The following is a 23140-nucleotide window of genomic DNA, read 5'->3' on the forward strand; positions in this document are numbered from 1 at the left end:
CGGGGGAATTCAGAACAAGGAGACACAGTTTCAGGAGAAGGAGTGATCTATTTAGGTCAAGGTCATAAGTGATAGAAGTAGAATTAGGCCATTCAGCCCATCAAGTCTACTCTGACATTCAATCATGGGTGACTTATCTCTCCCTCCTAACCCCATGCTCCTGCCTTCTCTCCATAACTCTTGACATCCGATTCAGGGATGAAGTGGAATTTCTTTGGGATTCAACTGGAGTTTGGAATCTTTGGAATTCTCAATCCCAGAGTCTTGGAGACTTTGGTTTCATTCAAGGTTGAAATCAATTTGTGGTTGATTGGAGAGCCAAGGGTTACAGGGAACATGAGGAAAAGTGTAGCTACAGTCAAAACCAGATTTGTGTTGGTTTTATTTGCAGAGCAGGCTCAAGGGCCTATGTGTCAAATTCCTGCTGCTAAATGTTTGTCCTTCTATTCACATGATGACAATGCGCAGGCAGCTACAATCTGGGCAATCAACAAGCTTTGTGTGGGGTGAGAAAAAAATAGTTCTAAAAGTCAACATCTTCTGCAATCCTTCCATTCTCTGGACAAAAACACGCTTAAAGGCTTTGCACACATGCTAGAATTCCGGACAAAAACATGGAGGCTTCTTCGAGACTTTGTAAACTCATGCTAGAATTCCAAACATTGTTGAAACAGAGTGCAACATTTTACACCTAGTGGTGGTAAATGTGTTTTGAATAAATATACAACAATGCGCACACTGCGCACAGTGCTTGCTACCATTAGAAACGGCTACCTCACCAACAGTAAAATATTTAAGCTTTTATGAATATACGGCATTTATTTAAACTACACTTGTTGCCAGATCTACCTTTGAGCTATTCTTGTACACTGAAGGCCACTGATTCTTGTCATCATAGTAAAATAGCAAATTTACTTCATGTTTTTCCTTCAGAGAGAATATAAAAACATTTCAATACTTAATAACAAAATCTTGAAATATCTATTTTCAAAATTTTAATTGTATATAAATGAATGATTTAAGCTGCATTGATATATAATAGATTGCGAGATATTCTACAAATGTAACCGATTGCAAATCCGATTTTTCACCACTAATTTGCAAATTGTTGTTAGTGAGAGAGATCAATTAAAGAAAGTGCCTGAATTGTGCTGATACATCTCCTACTGGTTCATATTTAATAGCAGTGGCAAACCATGAAGTTAGCAGTTTAATTATTATCATTCTCAGTGGAAAAAATTGCAGGCATATGAATGAGAATTTAAAATAAATTCACTTTGGATATCTTTGGCCATCCAAATTACTTCATACTACCATAAAGCCACCAGCATCGCTTTAGTGTTTCATCTGTGTTACACCAAAGTCCTTTTCAATTATAATTTTATTCACCAGTCATGATTGCTGCCAGAATTTCAAAACAAGTGGTACAACGAAATTAAATTCAGAATCGGAATCACCTAGCCTAAATACGTTTCTTTTTTCAGCAGATCCATCCTCAAAATAATTTTCTTCTAATGTAAAAGATTGGTCAGTATTGAAGAGACAAAAAGTGAGCTTGTACCAAACTAACACCATGAAATCTTAGGGGAGATTTTAACCTAACCCTTGGAATTGGCTGTTTGTTTAACATCAGATCTACCGTTATGCCATTGTCGGCAACAGACAGTGCCATTGAACAATGAGTAAAACCAGTGCTTCACCTAATTTCATGGGATTTCGCGAGTTAAGTTATACCCATTATTTAAGAGATCCCTTTAATTGATATCATCTGTTTAAAAACAATGTTAAGATTTAGGAAATACAGTACCAGCAACGTGTTGACTCATTCCAGGCAATTCAGATCATTCCTGGAGAGGTACTAACCATTCAATATGTTATGAGGCTGGAAATGTGAGAGAGGATTTATGAGGATATTGCCAGGACTAGCTACAGGGAGAGGCTGGCTAGGCTCGGACATTATTCCTTGGAGCGCAGGAGGCTGTGGAGTGATCCTATAGAGAAGTATATGTGTATTTTTACAATACTGGCACACAATAATGTGACAAAGGGGGTCAAATTTCAAATCCCTTCAAAAAAAGTTAACAAGCTCTTTATTGGGTTCATGACTGACATAGTATCAATGAAAAATATAAAAGATAGCATATTGATAGCAAGTTACAATGGCATCAGAAAACACAAATTGATTGTCGCGTGGTGTCCATCAGTGACCTGGTTGGCACAGTAAGTGCATGTATTTCTTATTCCTTTCTATGTTTATGAATATCACATGGAACAATAAAATTGCAAACACCGTTTCCGCTTCATTCACCCGATCATGTACTGTACTGCATCCATCTAAGTGGACACCGCAACGCACGTTACACGATCATACACACAAACGTACATTGCGGTGGACCCTCAAAGGTTTTGTGTCCCATTATTAGAGAAAAACAAACATTTTCAACACAGTGTGTTGCCTAATTGAAGATTGGCTCAGTTTCTTAGTTTTGATGACCAATTATGCCCAATTTGTTTTTTTTATTGACTTTAAAAAGACAGAAAATATATCATAAACAGTTGTTGTGTTTTTTACACCACGATGGTTTTGATATATTAAATTTGAATATAAGAAAAAATAATTAATTTGCCCAAAAATCACTGCTACCATAGGATACCTTGTTGGGGTTTGTGAAAAGCAGTCGAGGTTTGGAGCCTCCGTGGTTTAACTTACGGAGGTATCGACCCCGATAACGGTCATTGCGACAATGGACACCAAGCACAACAACCGTTATCGGATCTTTGCTAGGTGGATTACCAGGCATGTTACTGTATTTTTCTCCTGGCAATGATGAAGATGTTTCCCTAGATCATTATCAAAACCTATATATATGAGGGGCCAGCTATTTACAATATACATTAATGATTTAGATGAAGGGATTCAAAGTAACATTGGCAAATTTGCAGATGACACAAAGCTGGGTGGCAGTGTGACCTGTGAGGAGGATGCTATGAGAATGCGGGGTGACTTGGACAGGTTGGGTGAGTGGGCAGATACATGCCAGATGCAGTTTAATGTGGATAAATGTGAGGTTGTCCACTTTGGTAGCAAAAACAGGGAGACAGATTATCTAAATGGTGTCAAGTTGGGAAAAGTGGAAGTACACGGGATCTGGGGGTCCTTGTTCATCAGTCACTGAAAGTAAGCATGCAGGTAGAGCAGGCAGTGAAGAAAGCGAATGGCATGTTGGCCTTTATAACAAGAGGAGTTGAGTATTGGAGCAAAGAGGTCCTTCTGCAGTTGTATAGGGCCCTAGTGAGACCACACCTGGAGGATTGTGTGCAGTTTTGGTCCCCTAATTTGAGGAAGGATATTCTTGCTATTGAGGGAGTGCAAGGTTAATTCCCGGGATGGCAGGACTGTCATTTGCTGAGAGAATGGAGTGGCTGGGCTTGTATGCTCTGGAGTTTAGAAGGATGAGAGGATATCTTATTGAAACATATAAGATTATTAAGGGTTTGGACACACTAGAGGCAGGAAACATGTTCCCGATGTTAGAGGGGGGGTCTAGAACCAGGGGCCACAGTTTAAGAATAAGGGGTTTTGAACGGAGAGGAGGCGGTGGAGGCCGTTTCTCTGGATACTTTCAAGAGAGCCCTGGATAGGGCTTTTAAAGATAGCGGAGTCAGTGGGTATGGGGAGAAGGCAGGAACGGGGTACTGATTGAGGATGATCAGCCATGATCACATTGAATGGCGGTGCTAGTTCGAAGAGCCGAATGGCCTACTCCTGCACCTATTGTCTATTGTCTATTGCCATATGAAGTTTATTTATGAATTAAATATTCATGACTAAATGTGGCAGAGTTTTTATGTCACATTTTTGGTGCCCAAAATGGTGGTAAAACGATGAAATTTGTCTGTCATGAAAAAAGTTTTTGATTTTCGGTCTTGAAGTTATCTAATTTATATCTGTTATTTATAAGGTTTCACATGATGGGTAGATTTTTGTTAAGAACAGTATATTGGTGTAAAATCCTGAATAATAATCTTGTTCCTCAAAATCTCTCCAGTATTGTAAAAATACACATATAAAACCATAAGGAGATTGGATAGGGTGAATGCACACATTTTCTTTCCATGGGGTTGGGGAATCAAGAACTAGAGGTTACAGTTTTAAGATACGAGGGGAAGGATTTAATAGGATCTTGAGGGGCAACTTTGTCATACAGTGGGTTTAACAACATTGAAAGATATTTGGGGAGATACATTTAAGGAGATAATAGGAAGGGTTCAGAGGGATATGGGCAAAAGCAAAGATCCTATAGCAAGCAAGATAGATCACTCAACGAAAAAGACGTAGTACGATCATGGGCAGATTCATGGGTAATTTTCGGCCCCATTTCCATAACCGGCTTCCGTCTCCGCACCAAAGATCCAATAGCGGAGCAAAGATACTATTGCGGAGATGGAAGCCGGTTACGGAAACATCCTTGTAAAAATAAAAGTTCTTTGGTAAAAATCGTCTCATTTTCAGAATTATAATTTATTAACACAAACTGTTCCCCCGCAACGTTGGTTACACTGCGAGTCGGGTCGGGTCGGATTACTGAAATGGATGAAAAAAAGGCCCATGTTCCGCTCCGTTGCGTACTACACGTCAGCCCATTGCATTTAGCAGGAGAGGTTATCTTGCTCGCTATAGGATTTTTGGGCAAAAGGGACTAGCTCAGATGGGGCATCTTGGTCGGCATGGACAAGTTCGGCCAAAGAGCTTGTTTTCACGCTGTATAACTATCATATCACAGCATGACATTGAGTTATAGATATATAAGAAACAAGGAACCCAGGCAAATAATAGGCTAATTCTCTAGCCTTGTTTAGGCTAACCCTCCTGAGCAAACCTTAATATTTGATTATACTGGACCAAACATTAAATGAGTCAACAAAATACAAAGGATATACATAAATAAATAAGAGAATGTAAATCTCTTACACGTTACATAATACTGTATTAGATCGATCAATGTCGGTTAATTGTTGGTTAATTTCTGGGTCCATTAGTCAGTCAAGCATTTCACTGATATACCTGAAGTATTCCCGTCAATAATTTCCACACATATCAGAAACTCAGACTGCATTAATTTAATGCTTACCTTGGGGTATCTGATATGATAGCTGATCTGTCCTTTTTCAGGTAGGAAACAAAATTTAGTCAAAAATATCCAATTCTGAAACAAAAATAAAATAATAACGTTTGTAAGAAAACAGATAAATGTTTGAAAAGGTATACTCCAGAACTTTGTGTTCTACCTAACCCCCTCCACCTCACTTTCAGTATCTTAGTTGCCCTGCATTATTTTACCTTACTTTGATATGTATTGATGGTGGATAAAATAAGTATGAAGTACTTGATAAAGTTTTAACATATCACCAATTTGTGTACTGACAGGTACTATTGATGAAAAGCTGACCATCTGTTTCAGTGATGTAGAACATAGAACAGTACAGCACAGGATCAGGCCCTTTGGCCCACAATGTCCGTCCTGAGTGTGAGTCCAAGATAAACTAACCTCATCTGCCTGTACTTGATCAACATACCTTCATTCCCTGCGCTTATCCAAAAACCTCTTAAACAACACTATCGTATCTGCCTCCACCACCGTCCCAGTCAATGTGTTCCAGGCAGTTAATGGCAAGATCCTTAGCAACATTGATATGCAACAGGATCTTGGAGTCCAAGTTCATAGCTTAGCAGCATCAAGATGGCAGCAGAATAGGCCTTGCTTGCCTCCATTACTAGAGGCATTAAATATAAGAGTCAATAAGTCATGATGCAGCTCTATAGGACTTTGATTAGGCCACATTGAGAGTATTACATGCTGCTCTGGTCACCCCATTACAGGAAAGATGTGGAGGCTTTGGAGAGGATGCAGAGCAGGTTTACCAGAATGCTGCCTGGATTAGAGGGTTTCAGCTACAGGGAGAGGTTGGATAAATTTGGATTGTTTTCTCTACAACATTAGAGATTGAGAGGAGACTTGATATCTTCTATCTATTATACTAAAATTCATCTTGTTTGGTTTTATGTGTGTGTATGTGTGTGCGTGCCTGTCTGTGATCTCTGATTCAGTGATGTCATCAAATTACGGCAAAACAGTACATTAATCGTGCTACAATTTTTGGGCCACCTTACTCACAATTGTCATGTGGTGGTTTGTATCAAGTTTTAGTTCAGATTTATGTTATATTTCACAAGTTATTCACATTTTTAAATTTACAAAACCCCAATTTGAAAAAAAGATGTCTTCCCTCTGCACTGCCACTTACAACGTTGCTATCCCAGGATACTGAATCCTGCCCGCCCTAGCAAGTGCAATTGCCAACTACAATGTTGCAATTTTTAAATATTCCTGGCAGCAAGGATTTGTTTAAAGTTTAATGATAGAGAGTGCATTTTTTAAATATTCCTGGCAGCAAGGATTTTTTTTAAGTTTAACTAGACCAAGTGCAGACGCGTTGGGTCTGCTCCCCCAACGCAGCCGTTCCCTACCCGTAGCCCCCACGTGAGACGTGGTCCTCCAACTCAAGCCGTTCAGGACTCAGCAATGCGGCTGTTTTTAAATGGCGTCTTTGAGGCGAGATGCGGGCGCCAGCAGCCGTTATGGTCGCTGGCCAGCAGGAGGCGACAAAATGAGTGAGTGGGGGGCGGGGGGAGAAGGAATTTATTAAAAATGTGTACATAAACACGACAAAATTTAATCAGGAATGGATACTTGGAATGAAAAGTGAAATCTCTACCAACATGGAAAAAATCTGGGCGTTTGTGGGTCTGGTGTTGGCGTAGCAACGAATCAAAGGCTGGCACCCACAAGCCAGGCAGAAACACACAGAAACACAGAAACACAGAAACACACACACACACACACACACACACACACACACACACACACACACACACACACACACACACACACACACACACACACACACACACACACACATTATTTACACACACACACACACACACAACACACACACAAAACACACACACACCACACACACACACACACACACACACACACACACACACACACACACACACACACACACACACACACACACACACACACACACACACACACACACACACACACAGTTTTAAAGTTTTAATATTATTTAGATAGATATGGGAGGGTGAATAAGGGGAAATAAGCTGCCCCTGCACAGTTGGGGGCTATGGATGAGTGCTGGAATATTGCGTTGGGGGAACAGCTTGTGTTAGAGGAACGGGTGGAATATTGTGTTGGGGAATGGGTTGCGTTGGGAGACCAGGCCTCCCGTGGGTCTATGGGTTAGTGGTGGAATATTGCATTGGGGGCCCAGGCCTCCCGTGTGACAGGGACCCAACAGGTCCCACTTGGTTTAGTATATATATTACTTAAACTCTCATCTTGTTTGTCCTTCCGTCGGTCTGTCTGTCTGCATGTGATTCATGCCGTGAATAACACCAAAATGATACGCAATGGCACTAAAATGTTTGGACCACCTTACTCACAAGTGTCTTATGGTGTGTTTTTATCTTTTCGTTCAGATTGATGGTATATTTTACAAGTTATTAACATTTTTTAATTTACAAATCCCCAATTTGAGAAAAATGTCTTCCATGTGCTTACAATTATGATGTCATAATGGGATTGTAGCCCTGCTCGCAACAATGTTGCTACCCCTGTACACTGAGTTCTGCCAGCTAGCAAGTGCAATTGCATTTTTTTTAAAAGTTAAAAATGAGGGAGGATGAATAAGGCAAAATGAGCAGCCCCTACGCAGTTGGGGGCTATGGGTGAGTGGTGGAATATTTTTGTTGGGGGAACAGGTTGCGTTGGGGGACCAGGTCTCCCGTCCGACAGGGACCCAACGGGTCCCACTTGGTCCAGTAAGTATATACAATTATGACAGGCATAAATATGGTAGACAGTCAGAACCTTTTTCCCGGCATGGAAATGTTTAACACTAGAGGGCATAGCAATAAGGTGAGAGTGTTAAATTTGATAGAGATGTACAGGGCACGTTTATTTGCAGAGTGGTGGGGGCCTGAAATGCACTGCCAGGGGTGATGGTGGAGGCAGATACAATAGTGGCATTTAAGAGGCTTTTGGATAGGCACATGGAAGTGCAGGGAACAGAGGGATATGGATCACGTACAGGCAGATCAACAATCGACTCTGTCCAGGGACCCCGATAGTCCTTTCAGGTTAGGCAGAGGTTCACTTGCACCTCCTCCAACATCATCCGTTGTTCAAGATGTAGACTCTTATACAACGGCGAGACCAAACGTAGACTGGGCGATCGTTTTGCGGAGCATCTTCGCTCAGCCTGCCTGAACCTACCTGATCTCCCGGTTGCCGGTCACTTAATTCTCCTGCCCACTCCTACACAGACCTTTCTGTTCTAGGTCTCTACCATTGTGAAAAGTGAGGCTAAACGCAAATTGGAGGAACAGCACCTCATATTTCGCTTGGGGAGCTTATATGTGGTATGAATGTTGATTTCTCTCACCAGGTAGCCCCGGCATTTCATCTCTCTCTATCCCACCCCCACCCAAGTCGATGGCCTGTTTCCTTTATCGTCATTACTTTTTTGCATATCGTTTATTCATTGTTCTTTATCTTTTCACATCATTGTCTAAATCTCTCTTTTCCCTTATCCCTAACCAGTCTGAAGAAGGGACCCGACCCGAAACGTCACCCATTCTTCTCTGCAGAGATGATGCCTGTCCCGCTGAGTTACTCCAGCTTTTTGTGTCTATCTTCTGTACTGTTCCATGTTCTACTATATATATTGAACTTATTTTTGTTGTTTACTCTGGTTTCCACTGAATACTGTGTTTATTTATCTGTTGTGCTGCTACAAGTAAGAATTTTATTGTTCTATTTCGGGACATATGACAATAAAACATTCTTTACTGTTTTACAGATCACTGCATGTTATTTCTATTAATAGGTATGTTACAAAACCTACATGAATCGTCATTGGGAATCTGCCCACAGCCATGTCCGCGATTTTGGCGCTGTTTGGAGGGGGCGGGTTTAAAACGCGATTTTTACTAGGCTGTACTAATCGCAGATGTTCAGCCTAGTAAATCATTAACGAAAAATCGCTGCAAGACCCGGTCGCAAAAGGTATTATTAGTTTTATAGGCCTCGATAATATAGTTATAATAGTTTTAAAATTGCTGTCTCATTCCGCAACCTCTCGCAGCCCCAGGGTTTTATAAAGCAAACAATTAAAGGTATGTACCTTATTTTTACATTAAATGGGGCATATATATAACCCTATATATCAAGTTATCTATAGCGAGTAGTTCATTTTGGGCTTTTTATATCCCGCAGTATTTTTCTCGGCATTTGAGGGCACTAATCCAGCGCGATGTCAACGTTCTAAACCAGCGCGTTCACATGAACCCACTAGAAAGCCGATTTAAATGGGCATTTATTTACAGCAATTGAACACTAAATTCCTTCCATTTGGCCTATAAATTAATGTAAATTAGATATAAAAATCATGTTATATTGTGAATTATTTGTGAATAATCTTTGGACACTTAGGCTATTTAAAAATGTTAATCTTTCCTTAAGAAATGGGCTTTTGACTATCCAAGATCACAGCTTTTTTGTAATGTCCATTGAAAATCAATAGGGAACAAGATGCTAATTTCCGAGTATGAAAATGGCCATAACTGTTTTAATACTTGAGATATGAAAGTGAATTTGGTGTCAAATTAAACTTATTGTTATGCTTTATCTGATGGGATAAATTGCAGACTTGATTTTTAAAATCTCAAAATTTTGTAACATTGCTACTATTAATACCTCAGTATTTTAATTCACTTTCTTCAAGATGTTACACAGGGTGATAATACATTTTAATACATTTAATACATACCAGTGAACCAGGTAGTTCGAAAGGGAACAAGAAAAAACAGAGCTCCAGTGAGTGGAAAATGAGTGCAGAGACTGAGGCCCCATTGTGTTAGCAGGGGAGTGGAAAGAACACAGTAAATGAAACATTACCTGGTGAACCAACTGCCCAGCTATCTGGTTTCCCAATGTTCAGATAGCGGTTTATTTAGAGTTTTACTGTACTGTTTACTGTGTAAAGTTTGAACTGAAAAAATGTCTTCTCTGTTTTTGGCTTTGTCCTAACTCCTTGACAACATGCATGTGAGCTCCGAAGCGAGAACACAGGGGAGTTCCGAAGCAGAGACCACATGGGAGCTCCAACGCGGAGACCACCGGGGAGCCAGCGGGTTTAAATAATTGCTTATGTAAGTATGAGTTTACGTAAGTCACCTGTTGCTTAAGTCGGGGAGTTGACTGTATTCCTATGAGTATTTCTCACTGTTGCTGCTTACATTTTGACATCTCCTGCACTGCCTCAGCTTCATTTTCTCATATTTGGCTCAACTCCAAAGAAACTGGACAAAACCATAAATCTTCTCTCAGGTAACAATATAATCCATAAACAGCCTTCGGAGAGATAAACCACTGCAACAACATTCAAGACTTACTACAGACATGACCAATATTCTTCGTCTCTGGGTACCGTTTCTTAATTGTCCGCACAATCACACAAAGCTGGAAGATCGGTTGCAAACCTACGAAGGAATCCACCCAAACCCCTAAACACTCAGTCCCAGTGCCTTCGATAGATGACCTTATCAAACAGCTGACAATATCAAATCACTTAAAGCGCATGCAACTGATTAACATCTCCTTGAAAAGCCAGGGAACACTTGGTGTGGTGTGTGTCAAAGCAGGCAAGGTGAAATCTGACTGCAGCTAAAACCTATTTCAAACAAATCAAATACAAAAGCAGATCATGAGTCGTCAAGAGTGTTTAATTATTATAAGCAACAGCAGCAGAACAATGAGATTCATACTTACTGCAGCTTAGCAGACCCATTAATCTCTATATTACTAAAACTCTTCATCTTGTTTGTGGCTGTGTTTGTGTGTGTGTGTGTGTGTTTGAGTGTGTGTGTGTGTATGTGTGTGCGTGTCAATATCTGGTTAATTCCTATTTTCTTCCAAACGCTAGGCCGCAGCCTTCCCATTTTTACACATCCTACTCAGATTTTTCCAGTCGAGGCGATACATATCTTCCCGTCGCATTCCCAGCTATATTTCCGAAGTTGTTAATCGTTTAAAGTTTTAAAAACACCCCTGAAAACTCACCTATTTCAGAAAAAAAATCCCAAGTGATGTCACAACGCACTCGCAAGGCAGGACGGAACACTCCAGCGCTCGCGGTGAACGAGGAGTGGCGGCGGCTGCCGGCGCTCGATGCCTGGTGGGGACGGTGGTACTGGAGCAGGAGTGAGGGCCGAGCCCGGAGCTTGGGATGGGGCCTGGACCAAGGCCGAGAAGGAAGCCTCCTCTGGAACCAAGGACGAGCCTGGGTCTGGGTCAGGGACGAGCCCGGAGAGGAAGTTGGGGCCTGCACTGGAGCCCAGGCGGCAGCCGAGCTGACGGCTGGAGTCTACAGCAAGAGCCGGGCCGAGTACGAGAACCAGGCCGAGTTCCAGGCCCTGGTGCTGCTCTACGACCTGCGAAGGTTCTGGGGCAGGGAATGGTAGTGAGGGGAGGAGGATGAGGGAAATGAGGAGGAAGGAGATGGGGTGGGGAGTGGGGTGGTGGAGGGAGATGGGGGGGGGGGTGGAGGCGGGAGATGCCCCCTCCCTATCTACTCTCACTCCCACCCTCCCTACCCCCTCCCTCTCTACTCCCCTCACTCTCCCTCTCTACCCCTTCCACTTCCCTCTACCCCCCCCCTTCCACTTCCCTCTCTACCCCCCTCCCCCTCTACCCCCCACCCTCTCTGCTCCCCCCTCCCTCCCTACCACCCCTCCCTCTCTAGGGATTGAAGAGGGAGGGTGAAGAGGAGGAGGAGGGAGTGTTAGGGGATGAGGAGAAATGAGCTGTGCCTGCACAGTTGGGGGCTAGCGTGAGTGTGCAATATTGCGTTGGGGGAACGGCTTGCATTGGGGGAACGGGTGAGTGGTGGAATCTTGTGTTGGGGGAGCAGTCCCAACACAAACAGGTCAACCAGGGATTTTCCGGCAAATTATGGTCCGGCACCTCCTTTAATCCAGTCAATATTACTTGAAATTGCCCTCCCCCCCACCACCCCCAGGTCCCCTCGAAAATGTGGCGCCTAAGTTGGGTGAGGCGACCAATTTCAACTTCATCAGGACTTCCACACCGATTGACGGGACAAATTTTCCCCCTGCAGCCAAGGCCCTGGAACGCCCATGTGGCCGGTGCCGGCAGACCTGTTCCTATAGCTGACTTTCAAGGCCAAATTTGTGGGCCCATATCTCGGCTTCTCAGTGGACTGTTCCAGTACTGTTGGATTCCTCTCAGGGGCTGAGACCTCTGTTGGTCCAGCAAAACGAATGAACCAGAAAGGCCCTGGAGCCAAGGATGCCGGAAAATCGGTAGTGGACTTGTACATAATGATCAATAATATAAACTAATAAGCTATACTAAGTAACCTTAATCTGTAGTGCAACCAAAGGCACAGTCCACAGAGATCAAAATTGCTGAGGTAGTACTCAGCGTTGTGCAGTGTCCAAAGTCAATCATGCAATGATAATTTAATTGTCCCTCAGTAAGCTCGCCTCGTTTAAAGTAATACATAGAGACAAGGGACTTTGTTGTCAATCCAAAAAAACCTAATCAAAAGGCACCCTTTTTAAAAGGAGCACAACTAAAAATAGAACATTACAGAAAACAAGGTTTTACATAAGGTGCCTAATGCTCTGGTTTCCCACAAGAGGTCACATGATTCCACAATCTTTGCCAATATTTCAATTATGAACAAATATTCCCACCAATTTATCATTCTGCAACTGTAGAAACAAAGCATGACTGTTAAACAAGTCCAAGATAAGCAATCAGTTAGAAAACTGCTGTTGGTGAGTGAACTAGAACTCTTTATTCCAGTAAATGATATCACGTGGATTGCTGGATATTTCTGCATGATCAATGCTTAGACTTTAGAGATACAGCGTGAAAACAGGCCCTTCTGCCTTCCGACCACACCAACCAGTGACCTCCCATATACAATAAAATACAATACAATTTATTTATTGTCATTTGAGCCTCAAATGAAGTTCAAACGAAATTTGGTTTCTGCAGTCCTAGGATACCAGCACTATCCTGCACACCAGGGACAATTATACAATTTTTAGCGAAGGCAATTAACCCACAAACCTATACGTCTTTGGAGTGTGGGAGAAAATTGGAGCGCCTGGAGAAAATCCACGAGGTCACAGGGAGAACGTATAAACTCCGTACAGACAGCACCCGTTGTCGAAACCGGGTCTCTGACGCTGTAAGGCAGCAACTCTACTGCTGCTCCACTGTGGCACCCAATTAATGGGGAGGGGGGGTGTGGGGGAGGGGGGGGGGGGGGGTGGGGGAAGAGTGTGTGGGGTGGGGCAGGTGGTAGGAGGGGGGTGTGTGTGAGGGGGAAGAGAAGCTCGGAGAAAAGGCGGAGGTTGTGGGGGGGAGGGGTGATATCATCACGGGGGAAGGGGGCAAGAGCCAGCGAGGGGTACCAGAGGGGAAGGGGCTGGAGCTGACGTTGCGATGGGGACCCACAGCGGGCGCTGGTCATTCTCCACCGGGATCAGAGTCTCCGCTTTATGTTTGGCGACATCGGCGACATCTCCAACTTCGGGCTGGGTCTCCGACCCAATCTCCCTCCACAAATTGTGTCCGGTTGGAGACGTCCGCCGGCCATCCAGGCCTCGCAGCTCAGGAGAACGGTGAGTAGCCTGGTGAAATATCGTAGCGCTATCGTGTACTGTTTTTGCGTAAATAGTATGACCGCACAAACCAGAAGATAACAAGATGGATGGATGGATGGATGGATGGATGGATGGATGGATGGATGGATGGATGGATGGATGGATGGAGGGAGGGAGGGGAGGGAGGGAGGGAGGGAGGGAGGGATGGATGGATGGATGGGATGGATGGATGGATGGATGGATGGATGGATGGATGGATGGATGGATGGATGGATGGATGATGAATGGATGGATGGATGGATGGAGCAGCAGCAGCTCTACCATATTGTCACCGTGCTGCCCACTGTGGTCCTGAACAGTGTTTTATTAAAATGTAATTCCACATGCTGGAGCCTGCTTAGACAGCTGTTATCCCAGCGGGTGACAAGAGAAGGTATCTAAGTAAAAATAATGTACAGAGAGTGAAGACGGGGGCGGCATGGTGGCGCAGTGGTAAAGTTGCTGCCTTACAGCAGCCAATTCAATTCAATTCAATTCAACTTTAATGTCATCGCACAAATACATATGTTCAGCAGGTGTTTTATCCCCCCTTCAATAGGGGAAGGTTGGCTCCATCACCTCCTCAAGATTTTACCCGTCAGACCTTGAGGCGTCTGAATTTCCCCCAGCCACCCTCCATGAGTACAACAAAAATGCAGTTTTGCGTCAGTCCGTAGTAGTTGTACATAAGGAAAAAATAAATAGAAAGAGAGAAGATACAGAATAATCAAGAAATACAGAATAATTAAACAATGGGGACGGAGGGACCAGAGACCAGAGAACATATGTGTAGATGTAATGTATACACACACAGTACTTTTTTTTCTCTTTTTTTATTTTGTTTAGAGTGTACTATATTTACATATTCTGTCGTGCTGCTGCAAGTAAGAGTTTCATTGTTCTATCTGGGACATATGACGATAAAACACTCTTGATTCTTGATACGACGTCGCATACTGTCATTCCTTCTTCTCCCTGCTCTCGTCGGCCAGACTCAGGAATAGCTTCGTCCCCTCTGTTTTCAGCGTTCTGAACATTCCTTCCATAAGCTAGAGTACTACCCAATTCACCTCTCTACCATTGCGGACATTGGACTTTGTCTATGGAACTGATGCTCTATGATGCCGAGAACTATATTCTGCACTCTACATCTTCTATTGTACCTACTGTACTTGAGTTTGACTTGAAAAAACAAGTATAGTATTACCTGATCCAATTAGCACGCAAATAAAATTGCATTTGACTCAACCTTGGTACAAGGAAGTTTTGGCCAAGGAAGCACCCAATTGCCTCTACTTCCTTGGAATGGAAGTACGGCATATCTCCATACCAACCTACAAAAGCGCTGACGAAAGCATTTGATCAGGATGCATCATAGCCTGGATTGGGAACAGCTCCATCCGACCACAATAAATTGCAGACTTATTGAAATATCCCAGACCATTACACAAACGAGCCACCCTTCCATTGAAAAGTCTGAAGAGTCATGACCTGAAACTTCTCATATCCATTTTCTCCGGAGATGCTGCTGAGACCTGCTGAGCTACTGCAGGATGTTGTGTCTATCTCCCTTCCATTGAATCCATCTATACTTCACGGTGCCTCGGCAAGGTCACCAGCATAATCAAGGATCAGTTACATCCTCTTCTCCCCTCTCCCATCAAAGGAGCGAATGAATAATATTAATATATCAGGGGGGGGTTAGTGTGTGTGTGCGGGGGATTGTTAGTGTGTGTGGGTGACACCGCAGGCCGCCCCCCTCACCCCCCCCTCGCAGCCGCACGTTGAGGGGACATTCTCTGTGCTGCCCCCGCAGGGGGGAGGGACTATAAAACCCGGAAATATGGTGGCTCACTCAGAGGGTGACGTCAAGATAGCGCTGAGTGCAGGCGCCGTTGAATAATTCAGCTGAGCTGTTCTGTCTATGGTGAGTGTGTTTGTTGGATGTTATTGCACGTTTTTGCTTCAGCACCAGCAGCCTCTACAGGAGGCTTTAAACATTTGGTTTACACACTGTATATTCAACACGTTCTGAAGTTACTTGGCATTTTAGTATTGGATGAGTGTGTGTGAGTGAATGAGTCTGTGTGTGTGTGAATGAGTCTGTGTGTGTGTGAATGAGTCTGTTTGTGTGTGTAAACGAGTGTGTGTGTGTGGGAATGTGTCTGTGTGTGTGTGTATGAGTCTGTGTGAATGAGGTGTGTGTGTGTGTGTGTGTGTGTGATGTGTGTGTGTGAATGAGTCTGTGTGTGTGAATGAGTGTGTTTGTGTGTGAATGAGTCTGAGTGTGTGAGTGAGTCTGTGTGTGTCTGTTTGAGTGAGTCTGTGTGTGTGTATGTGTGTGAATGAGTCTGTGTGTGTGTGAATGAGTGTGTGTGTGTGAATGAGTGTGTGTGTGTGTGTGTGAATGAGTGTGTGTGTGTGTGTGTGTGTGAAGGACAAGGAGTGGGGGGGGGAGGGAGGAGGGGTGACTGAGTGAACTGCCAGCGTACCAGGCGTGAATGACTGCACTGCCAGCCCACGAGCCGTAAGTGAACTGCCAGCCCACCAGCCGTAAGTGACTGAACTGCCAGCCCAAGAATACTAGCGCAACAGAAAGCTCTCCCCCCCCCCCCACTGGCGAGCAATATTGGAATTGGTGGAGAGGGTGGAATATTGCGTTGGGTGACCAGCCCTCCCGTGTGATGCTGGGCCCCCCTTAGTCTAGTATTATACCACTTCCCTTTGTTCTCGTGTCTGTGTGCGCCAGGGTTTTGTTTTATTTCTTTTAATCTCCTTAATTTCTATTTTCTTCCAAACCCTAGGCCACAAGTCTTCCCATTTTCACACATGCTACTCACATTTTTTCCGCGGACCGGATAAATATCTCCCTGTCGCATTTCAACCTATATTTCACAAGTTACTAACCTTTTAAAAACAGCTTCAAAATATTAGAACATTTTGCAAGCTCTCATTTTGAAGAAAAAAATTCCGACTGACGTCACAATCAACTCACAAGTCACGACGGGACACTCCACGCGGGAGGGGGACTCAAGCGCTCCAACCACAAAAATTTAAAAAACAGACTGACATCACAATGCACACGCAAGTCGGGTCCTCAGGTCGACGCCCGCCCGCGGCCTCGCTCGGGGTCCTCGGGTCCACGTCCGCCCGCGGCCTCGCTCGGGTCCTCAGGTCCACGCCCTCCCCCGGCCTTGCTCGGCGTCTCCGGTCCACGCCTGCCTGCGGCCTCGCTCGGGTCATCAGATTGATACCGGCCCACGGCCCGGTGCCTGGCGGGGAGGCTGCTGCTGCGGGCCGAGCCCCACCAATGGTCTGGGTTGGAGCAGAGCCTGGAGCTGGAGTGAGGGCCGAGCTCGGGGCTTGGGATGGGGCCGCGACCGGCGCCGAAAAAGATGCCGCCCATGGAACCAAGGACGAGCCGGAGTCAGGGACGAGCCCGGAGATGAAGTCGGGGCCTGTACTGGAGACCATGCGGTGGCCGAGCTGACGGCTGCAGTCTACAGCCAGGGCCGGGCTGAGTACGAGAACCAGGCTGAGTTCCAGGCCCTGGCGCTGCTCTACGACCTGGGTAGGTGCTGTGGCAGGGAATGGGAGTGAGGGGTGGAGGATGAGAGAAATGAAGAGGGAGATGGAGTGGGGTCTCTACCCCCTCTCTCTCTGCCCCTCTCCCCCTCCACTCCATCCCTCTCTACCCCCTCCCGTTCCACCCCCTCCCCCCTCCCTCTCTACCCCCTCCCCATCCCTTTCTACTCCCCTCCCTCTCTACCATCACTCCCTCTCTACCCTTCCTCCCTCTCTTGGGAGTGCTGAGTATTGGGACCTTTGGGTGAGTGGTGAGTATTGCGTTCGGGGACCAGCTCTCCCCTGTGACGCTGCACGGCCCTCCTAACGCTCGCTCTCTACCCCCCATTCCCTCCCTCTCTATCTCCTGCCCCTCCCTCTACCCTCTTTCTCATTACCCCCCTCCCCCTCCCTCTCTATCCCCTCCCCCCTCTCTACCCCCCCCTCTCTGCCCCCCCCCCCCCCCCTCTCTGCCCCCCCTCCCCTCTCTAGGGGGTAGTGAGTATTTGGACCTATGGGTGAGTGGTAGATTATTGCGTTTGGGGGAACTAGCCCCCCACCCCTCAATCTCTACCCCCTCCCTCTCTACCCCCTCCCCCTCTACCCCCTCACCCCCTCTACCCCCTCTTCTTCCCTCTCCACCCCCTCCCTCTCTCTCTCTAGCCGCACCTGCACAGTTGGGGGTTATGCAAGAGTGGATAGTGCGGGGGATGGGGGAAAACGAGCAAATTAATAATATTAATTGTGTGTGTGTGTGTGTATGTATGTGACTGTGCTTAACTCAAGATTCCAGTATTTGCAGTTCCTTGGGCCTTCATTATTAATTAACATTTCCTTAGTTACTTTTTGCAGATGCCACTGAACCTTTATTTATTTTGACATATGGATGTCACTAGCAAGCCCAGCAAACGTCACCTATCCATGTTCACCAGAGATGCTGCCTGGCCTGCTGAGTTACTCCAGCACTGAGTCATTTTGTGTAAACCAGCATATGCATATCCTGCAAACCAGCATTTCCTGTTTCAGCATTCGTTACACTTGCCGTTGAGGTGGCGATGGTGATCTGCTGTTTTGAACCACTGCCTTCCTTCGAGTGAAAGCAGTCCCATGGTGTTATTAGTGCAGAAGTTTCAGTGTGTGGACATAATGATGATGAAGAACCTGTGATGAACTCAAAATCAGTATGGATCATGCAGGTAGTGGTGCTTATAAATGGCTTGTTTCTGCTCTGTACAACTCTATAACTTGATAGCACCATCAACGATAGCTTCCTTCCTTATGATTGAACGGAGATTCATTGGCTGGCAATGAGCTGAATTGGATCTGTCCTGCTTTTTTGTGAACGGAACAGTTTGGCCAAAGGTTCAGCTAGTTCTGAAGCCAGGAACTTTTGCTGGTATGTTCTCTGGTTCCGTAAAGTATATTGTATCTAGAGTTGTCAGCAAGTCCTTGCTGTTATGTGCAGTGAATGGGCCGGATAAGGATCACGGTAGTCACAGCGGTAGAGTTGCTACCTTACAGCGAATGCAGCGCCGGAGACCCGGGTTCGATCCCGACCGGGTGCTGTCTGTATGGAGTTTGTGCGTTCTCCCCGTGTCCTGTGTGGGTTTTCTCCGGGTGCTCCTGTTTCCTTCCACACTCCAAAGACGTACAGGTTTTAGGTTAATTGGCTTGGTAAATGTAAAAATTGTCCCTAGTGGGTATAGGATAGTGTTAGTGAGCGGGGATCGCTGGTCAGTGGGGACCCGGTGGGCCGAAAGGGTCTATTTCCATGCTGTATCTCTAAACTAAACTAAAGGAGCTTCTGTGGTGATGAGGATATGAAAGAGAAACCCAAGATGGATCATCTGTTTGGCACATCTGATTGCCCCTCATCATTCAATGGCATCACCATTGTTAAGACCCTCACCAGCCATTTTACTTCCTCCTCCCATTAGCAGTTTGATTGTCCACCATCATTTAAGCCAAGATGACAATCCCTCACCAGCCTTTTTACTTCCTCTTTCCATTATCCACTTAATTGTGGGTATGTTGCAAAACCTACCTTAAGCGTCGCTGCAGATCTGTCCCTGCCCCGTGTGCGTGATTTTGGCGCCGTTGAGAGGGGGGCGGGTTTAAAACGCGATTTTCCCTAGACTATTCAAATCAAGGTTGTTCAGCTTACTTAGTTGCTGACGAAAAATCGCTGGGAGATTCTTTCGCTGGAGCTATTTTTAAATTTAATGGGTTAATTTAATTGTTATAGTACGTTAAAAATTATCCTCTAAACCCGCGACCGCCGACAACGGGACGGATCACATACTGGGGACAACGGAAGGTAGGTTGTTTATTTTTACATTAAAAAGCGCTTCTTAAGATCCCTTTATACAAAGTTTTATGTTGCAAGTAACTAATTTGGGGCCCCATTAAATCCTGTAGTATTTTCCTGGGCATATGGGGTACAAATCTACCGCAATGGGAATGTTCTAAACCAGCGCGTTCCACAGAGTTCCACATGATCCCACTCGAAAGCTGATTTAAATGGCCATTAATTTACAGCAATTTAACACTAAATTCCTTCCAATTGGCCTATAAATTAATGTAAATGAGATTTAAAAATCATGTTTTATTGTGAATTCTTTGTGAATGTTATTTGGACACTTAGGCTATTTAAAAATGTTAATCTTTTCTTAAGAAATGGATAGATGTTTAGATCTAGTAATTGAAGTTTGGAATTAGCTACAATTGGGTAACTAACTAATTATATGCTTTAATTTCAGGTCATCCAAGTAAGATTGTTTCATATTTGTTTCAGAATGGTTCAATCTATAATAACTGAACATTTCTTCCAGTTCTCATAATTTTTAAGAAAGTTATGGCCATTTCACTGTCCTCGATCGCAGCTTTTGTGTTAAGTCAATGGAAAATCGATAGGGAACAAGATGCTAATTTCCGAGTATGAAAATGGCCATAACATTTTTAATACTGAAGATATGAAAGTGAATTAGGTGTCAAATTAAACTTATTTTTGTGCTTTATTTGATGGGATAAATTGCAGACTTAATTTTTAAAATCTCAAAATTTTGTAACATTGCTATTAATTGTCCACCACCATTCAAAACAAAGATGAGGTAAGACTCAAATATTTTGGTCTGATCCTGTAGTTGTGAGATAGTTCAGGTATTTGCTGCTCGCTGGGAACAGTACTGGCACCCTTATTGTTTGTTATATACATTAAGAATTTAATTGTGAATGTACATGGTATAGACAATAGACAATAGGTGCAATAGGCCAGCACCACCATTCAATGTGATAATAATAATAATAATAATAATAATAATATCTTTTATTGTCATTGCACGTCAGTGCAACGAGATTTAGTATGCAGCTTCCAACCGACGTAAAAGAGTAAAATAAATAAATAGCTGTGTGACGTGACCATCCGAGGGAGACAGTCCAGGGGGGATGGGGGGCACTCAGCAGGGCCGGTTCAGAGCCGCTATAGCTCTGGGAATAAAGCTGTTTCTGAGTCTGGAGGTTCGGCCGTAGAAGGCCTTGTAACGTCTGCCGGAGGGAAGTAGTTCGAACCTCCAGACTCAGAAACAGCTTTATTCCCAGAGCTATAGCGGCTCTGAGTCTGGAGGTTGGGACGGGCGTAGAAGGCCTTGTAACGTCTGCCGGAGGGAAGTAGTTCGAACAGTCCGTTACAAGGGTGTGAGGAGTCTTTATGGATGAGGGCCTTCCTGAGGCACCGTGTGTGGTAGATGCCCTCCAAGGCTGGTAGCTGTCCCAATGATCCTCTGCGCTCTGTGGACGATGCGCTGAAAAGCTCTCCTCTCCGCCTCCGTGCAGCTGAGATACCACACAGAGATGCCATACGTTAATATGCTCTCTGTGGTGCAGCGGTAGAACGTTGTCAGCGGCTGTTGGGGCAGACCAGCCTTTTTTAATGTCCTTAGGAAGAACAGTCGTTGCTGTGCCTTCTTTACCAGCGCAGCGGTGTTGGTGGACCATGTGAGGTCCTCAGAAATGTGAGTGCCCAGAAACTTAAAGCTGGACCCTCTCTCCACACTTTCCCTGTAGATGGAGATTGGGGCGTATTCTCCATTATGGAACCTCCTGAAGTCAATAATCAGCTCCTTGGTCTTGGAGGTGTTTAGTGACAAGTTGTTACGTGTGCACCAGTCTGCCAGGTTCTGCACCTCCGCTCTGTATTTTGTTTCATCACCATTGGTGATCAGCCCAATCACTGTTGTGTCGTCTGCAAACTTCACGATGGTGTTGGTGTCGAATGCAGGAACATAGTCGTGAGTGAAGAGGGAGTAGAGTATGGGGTTTAGTACACAGCCCTCTGGTGTGCCGGTGCTCAGGGTGATAGTGGAGGACAGGTGCGGGCCCAGTCTCACTGCCTGCGGTCGCTCCGTCAGAAAGTTCAGGATGATCATGGCTGATCATCCACAATCAGTACCCCGTTCCTGCCTTCTCTCTATAACTTTGATTGGCAAGTTCACAGATGGCATCAATATTAGTTATTACATGTAGGAAGGAACCACAGATGCTGGTTTATACTGAAGATGGACACAAAGTGCTGGAGTAACTCAGCAGGTCAGACAGCATCTCTGGAGAAAAAGGATGGGTGATGCTTCAGGTCAGAACCCTTTTTCAGACTCCTCAGTCTATCAATATTAGTTCTGTTATTGTAGACGAGCAAGTAATCTTTGAATACAGGACAGTATTCTTCAGTTGGTAAGTAGAGTAATGATAGGCAGAATTTAATCCTGATGAATGCAGGAGAATGCAATCTGATTGCATAAAAAAAAGTAAGGTAAGCCATACAGAATGAAAAAGTACCATTGGACCCGCTGAATTACTCCAGCAATCTGCATTTTTTTTGTAAACCATTGCAGTTTCTTGAGTCCAAACTTCAATAACTATCAATATGGCCCATCAATACTCATCATGGGCATCAACACACTCCTCCAAATTGTACGCAGAAGTTGACAAGACAGGGAAGGGTGGCATTTTATATATTTTTTATGGATAAATTAATGCAAGGAGCCAAACATGTAATTGCATCTCCCTACAATGCCCCCAAATAGATCAGCTGCACTCTGGCTGAGGGGGGACCTTGTCGCAGGAATTTTGTTTGGGATAAAAGGGAAGTGGGACATTTGCCCTACATTCATTGGGAGGGAAGATCCTTGCTTAATGGGCTGGGCTCAACCTTATCCTAATCTTGTTCAAATGTCAACAGTAGGACGTGCATTACCTGGTCTGTGTCTAACTTGCCGGCCTCGAACTTGCTGCAAACTAACCGCAGCCAGCAGAGGAGCAAAAGGCAGCAGCGGCCCCGGCCCCGGCCCCGCATCCCTCAGTCAACGTCTCCCTCCCTCCCCCTCACGGCGTCGCTCCGCCCCGCAACCGCATGGACGCCCCTGTATTGCGTCACGTGTGGGCGGGACCTCCGATCATTGGCTGATCGCTGCCATGAGTGACATCAGCATGAACCAATGACACGGCTTGTGGTTGAAGCCCCGCCCAGACGACACCATGATGACTCGTCAAGAGCAAAGATCATGCAGAGTGTTTCATTGTCATGTGTCCCAGACAGAACAATGACATTCTTACTTGCAGCAGCACAGCGCAATATCATAGTAAACATAGTGGACACAAAAATAGCTGGAGTACCTCAGTGGGTCAGGCAGCATCTTTGGAGAAAAGGAATAGGTGACTTTTCAGGTCGAGATCCTTCTCCAGACGGAGAGT

At 44.8% G+C, this 23140-nt stretch overlaps 1 protein-coding gene across 1 annotated transcript in view; it reads right to left on the minus strand.

The window, feature by feature from the left end:
- Window positions 1–22742, minus strand: part of tmem145 (transmembrane protein 145) — a 51897-nt gene extending 29155 nt beyond the window's left edge. The window contains exons 1-3 of the mRNA XM_055645705.1: window positions 22644–22742; window positions 5133–5207; window positions 850–927 (exon numbers count right to left, since the gene is read on the minus strand). Of these exons, the coding sequence (XP_055501680.1) occupies window positions 850–927; window positions 5133–5207; window positions 22644–22742 (252 nt within the window). The remainder of the gene's footprint in view (window positions 1–849; window positions 928–5132; window positions 5208–22643) is intronic.
- Window positions 22743–23140: the final 398 nt, after the last annotated feature.

The sequence above is a fragment of the Leucoraja erinacea genome, chromosome 14, assembly GCF_028641065.1.
Source record: "Leucoraja erinacea ecotype New England chromosome 14, Leri_hhj_1, whole genome shotgun sequence".
Taxonomy (NCBI): domain Eukaryota; kingdom Metazoa; phylum Chordata; class Chondrichthyes; order Rajiformes; family Rajidae; genus Leucoraja; species Leucoraja erinaceus.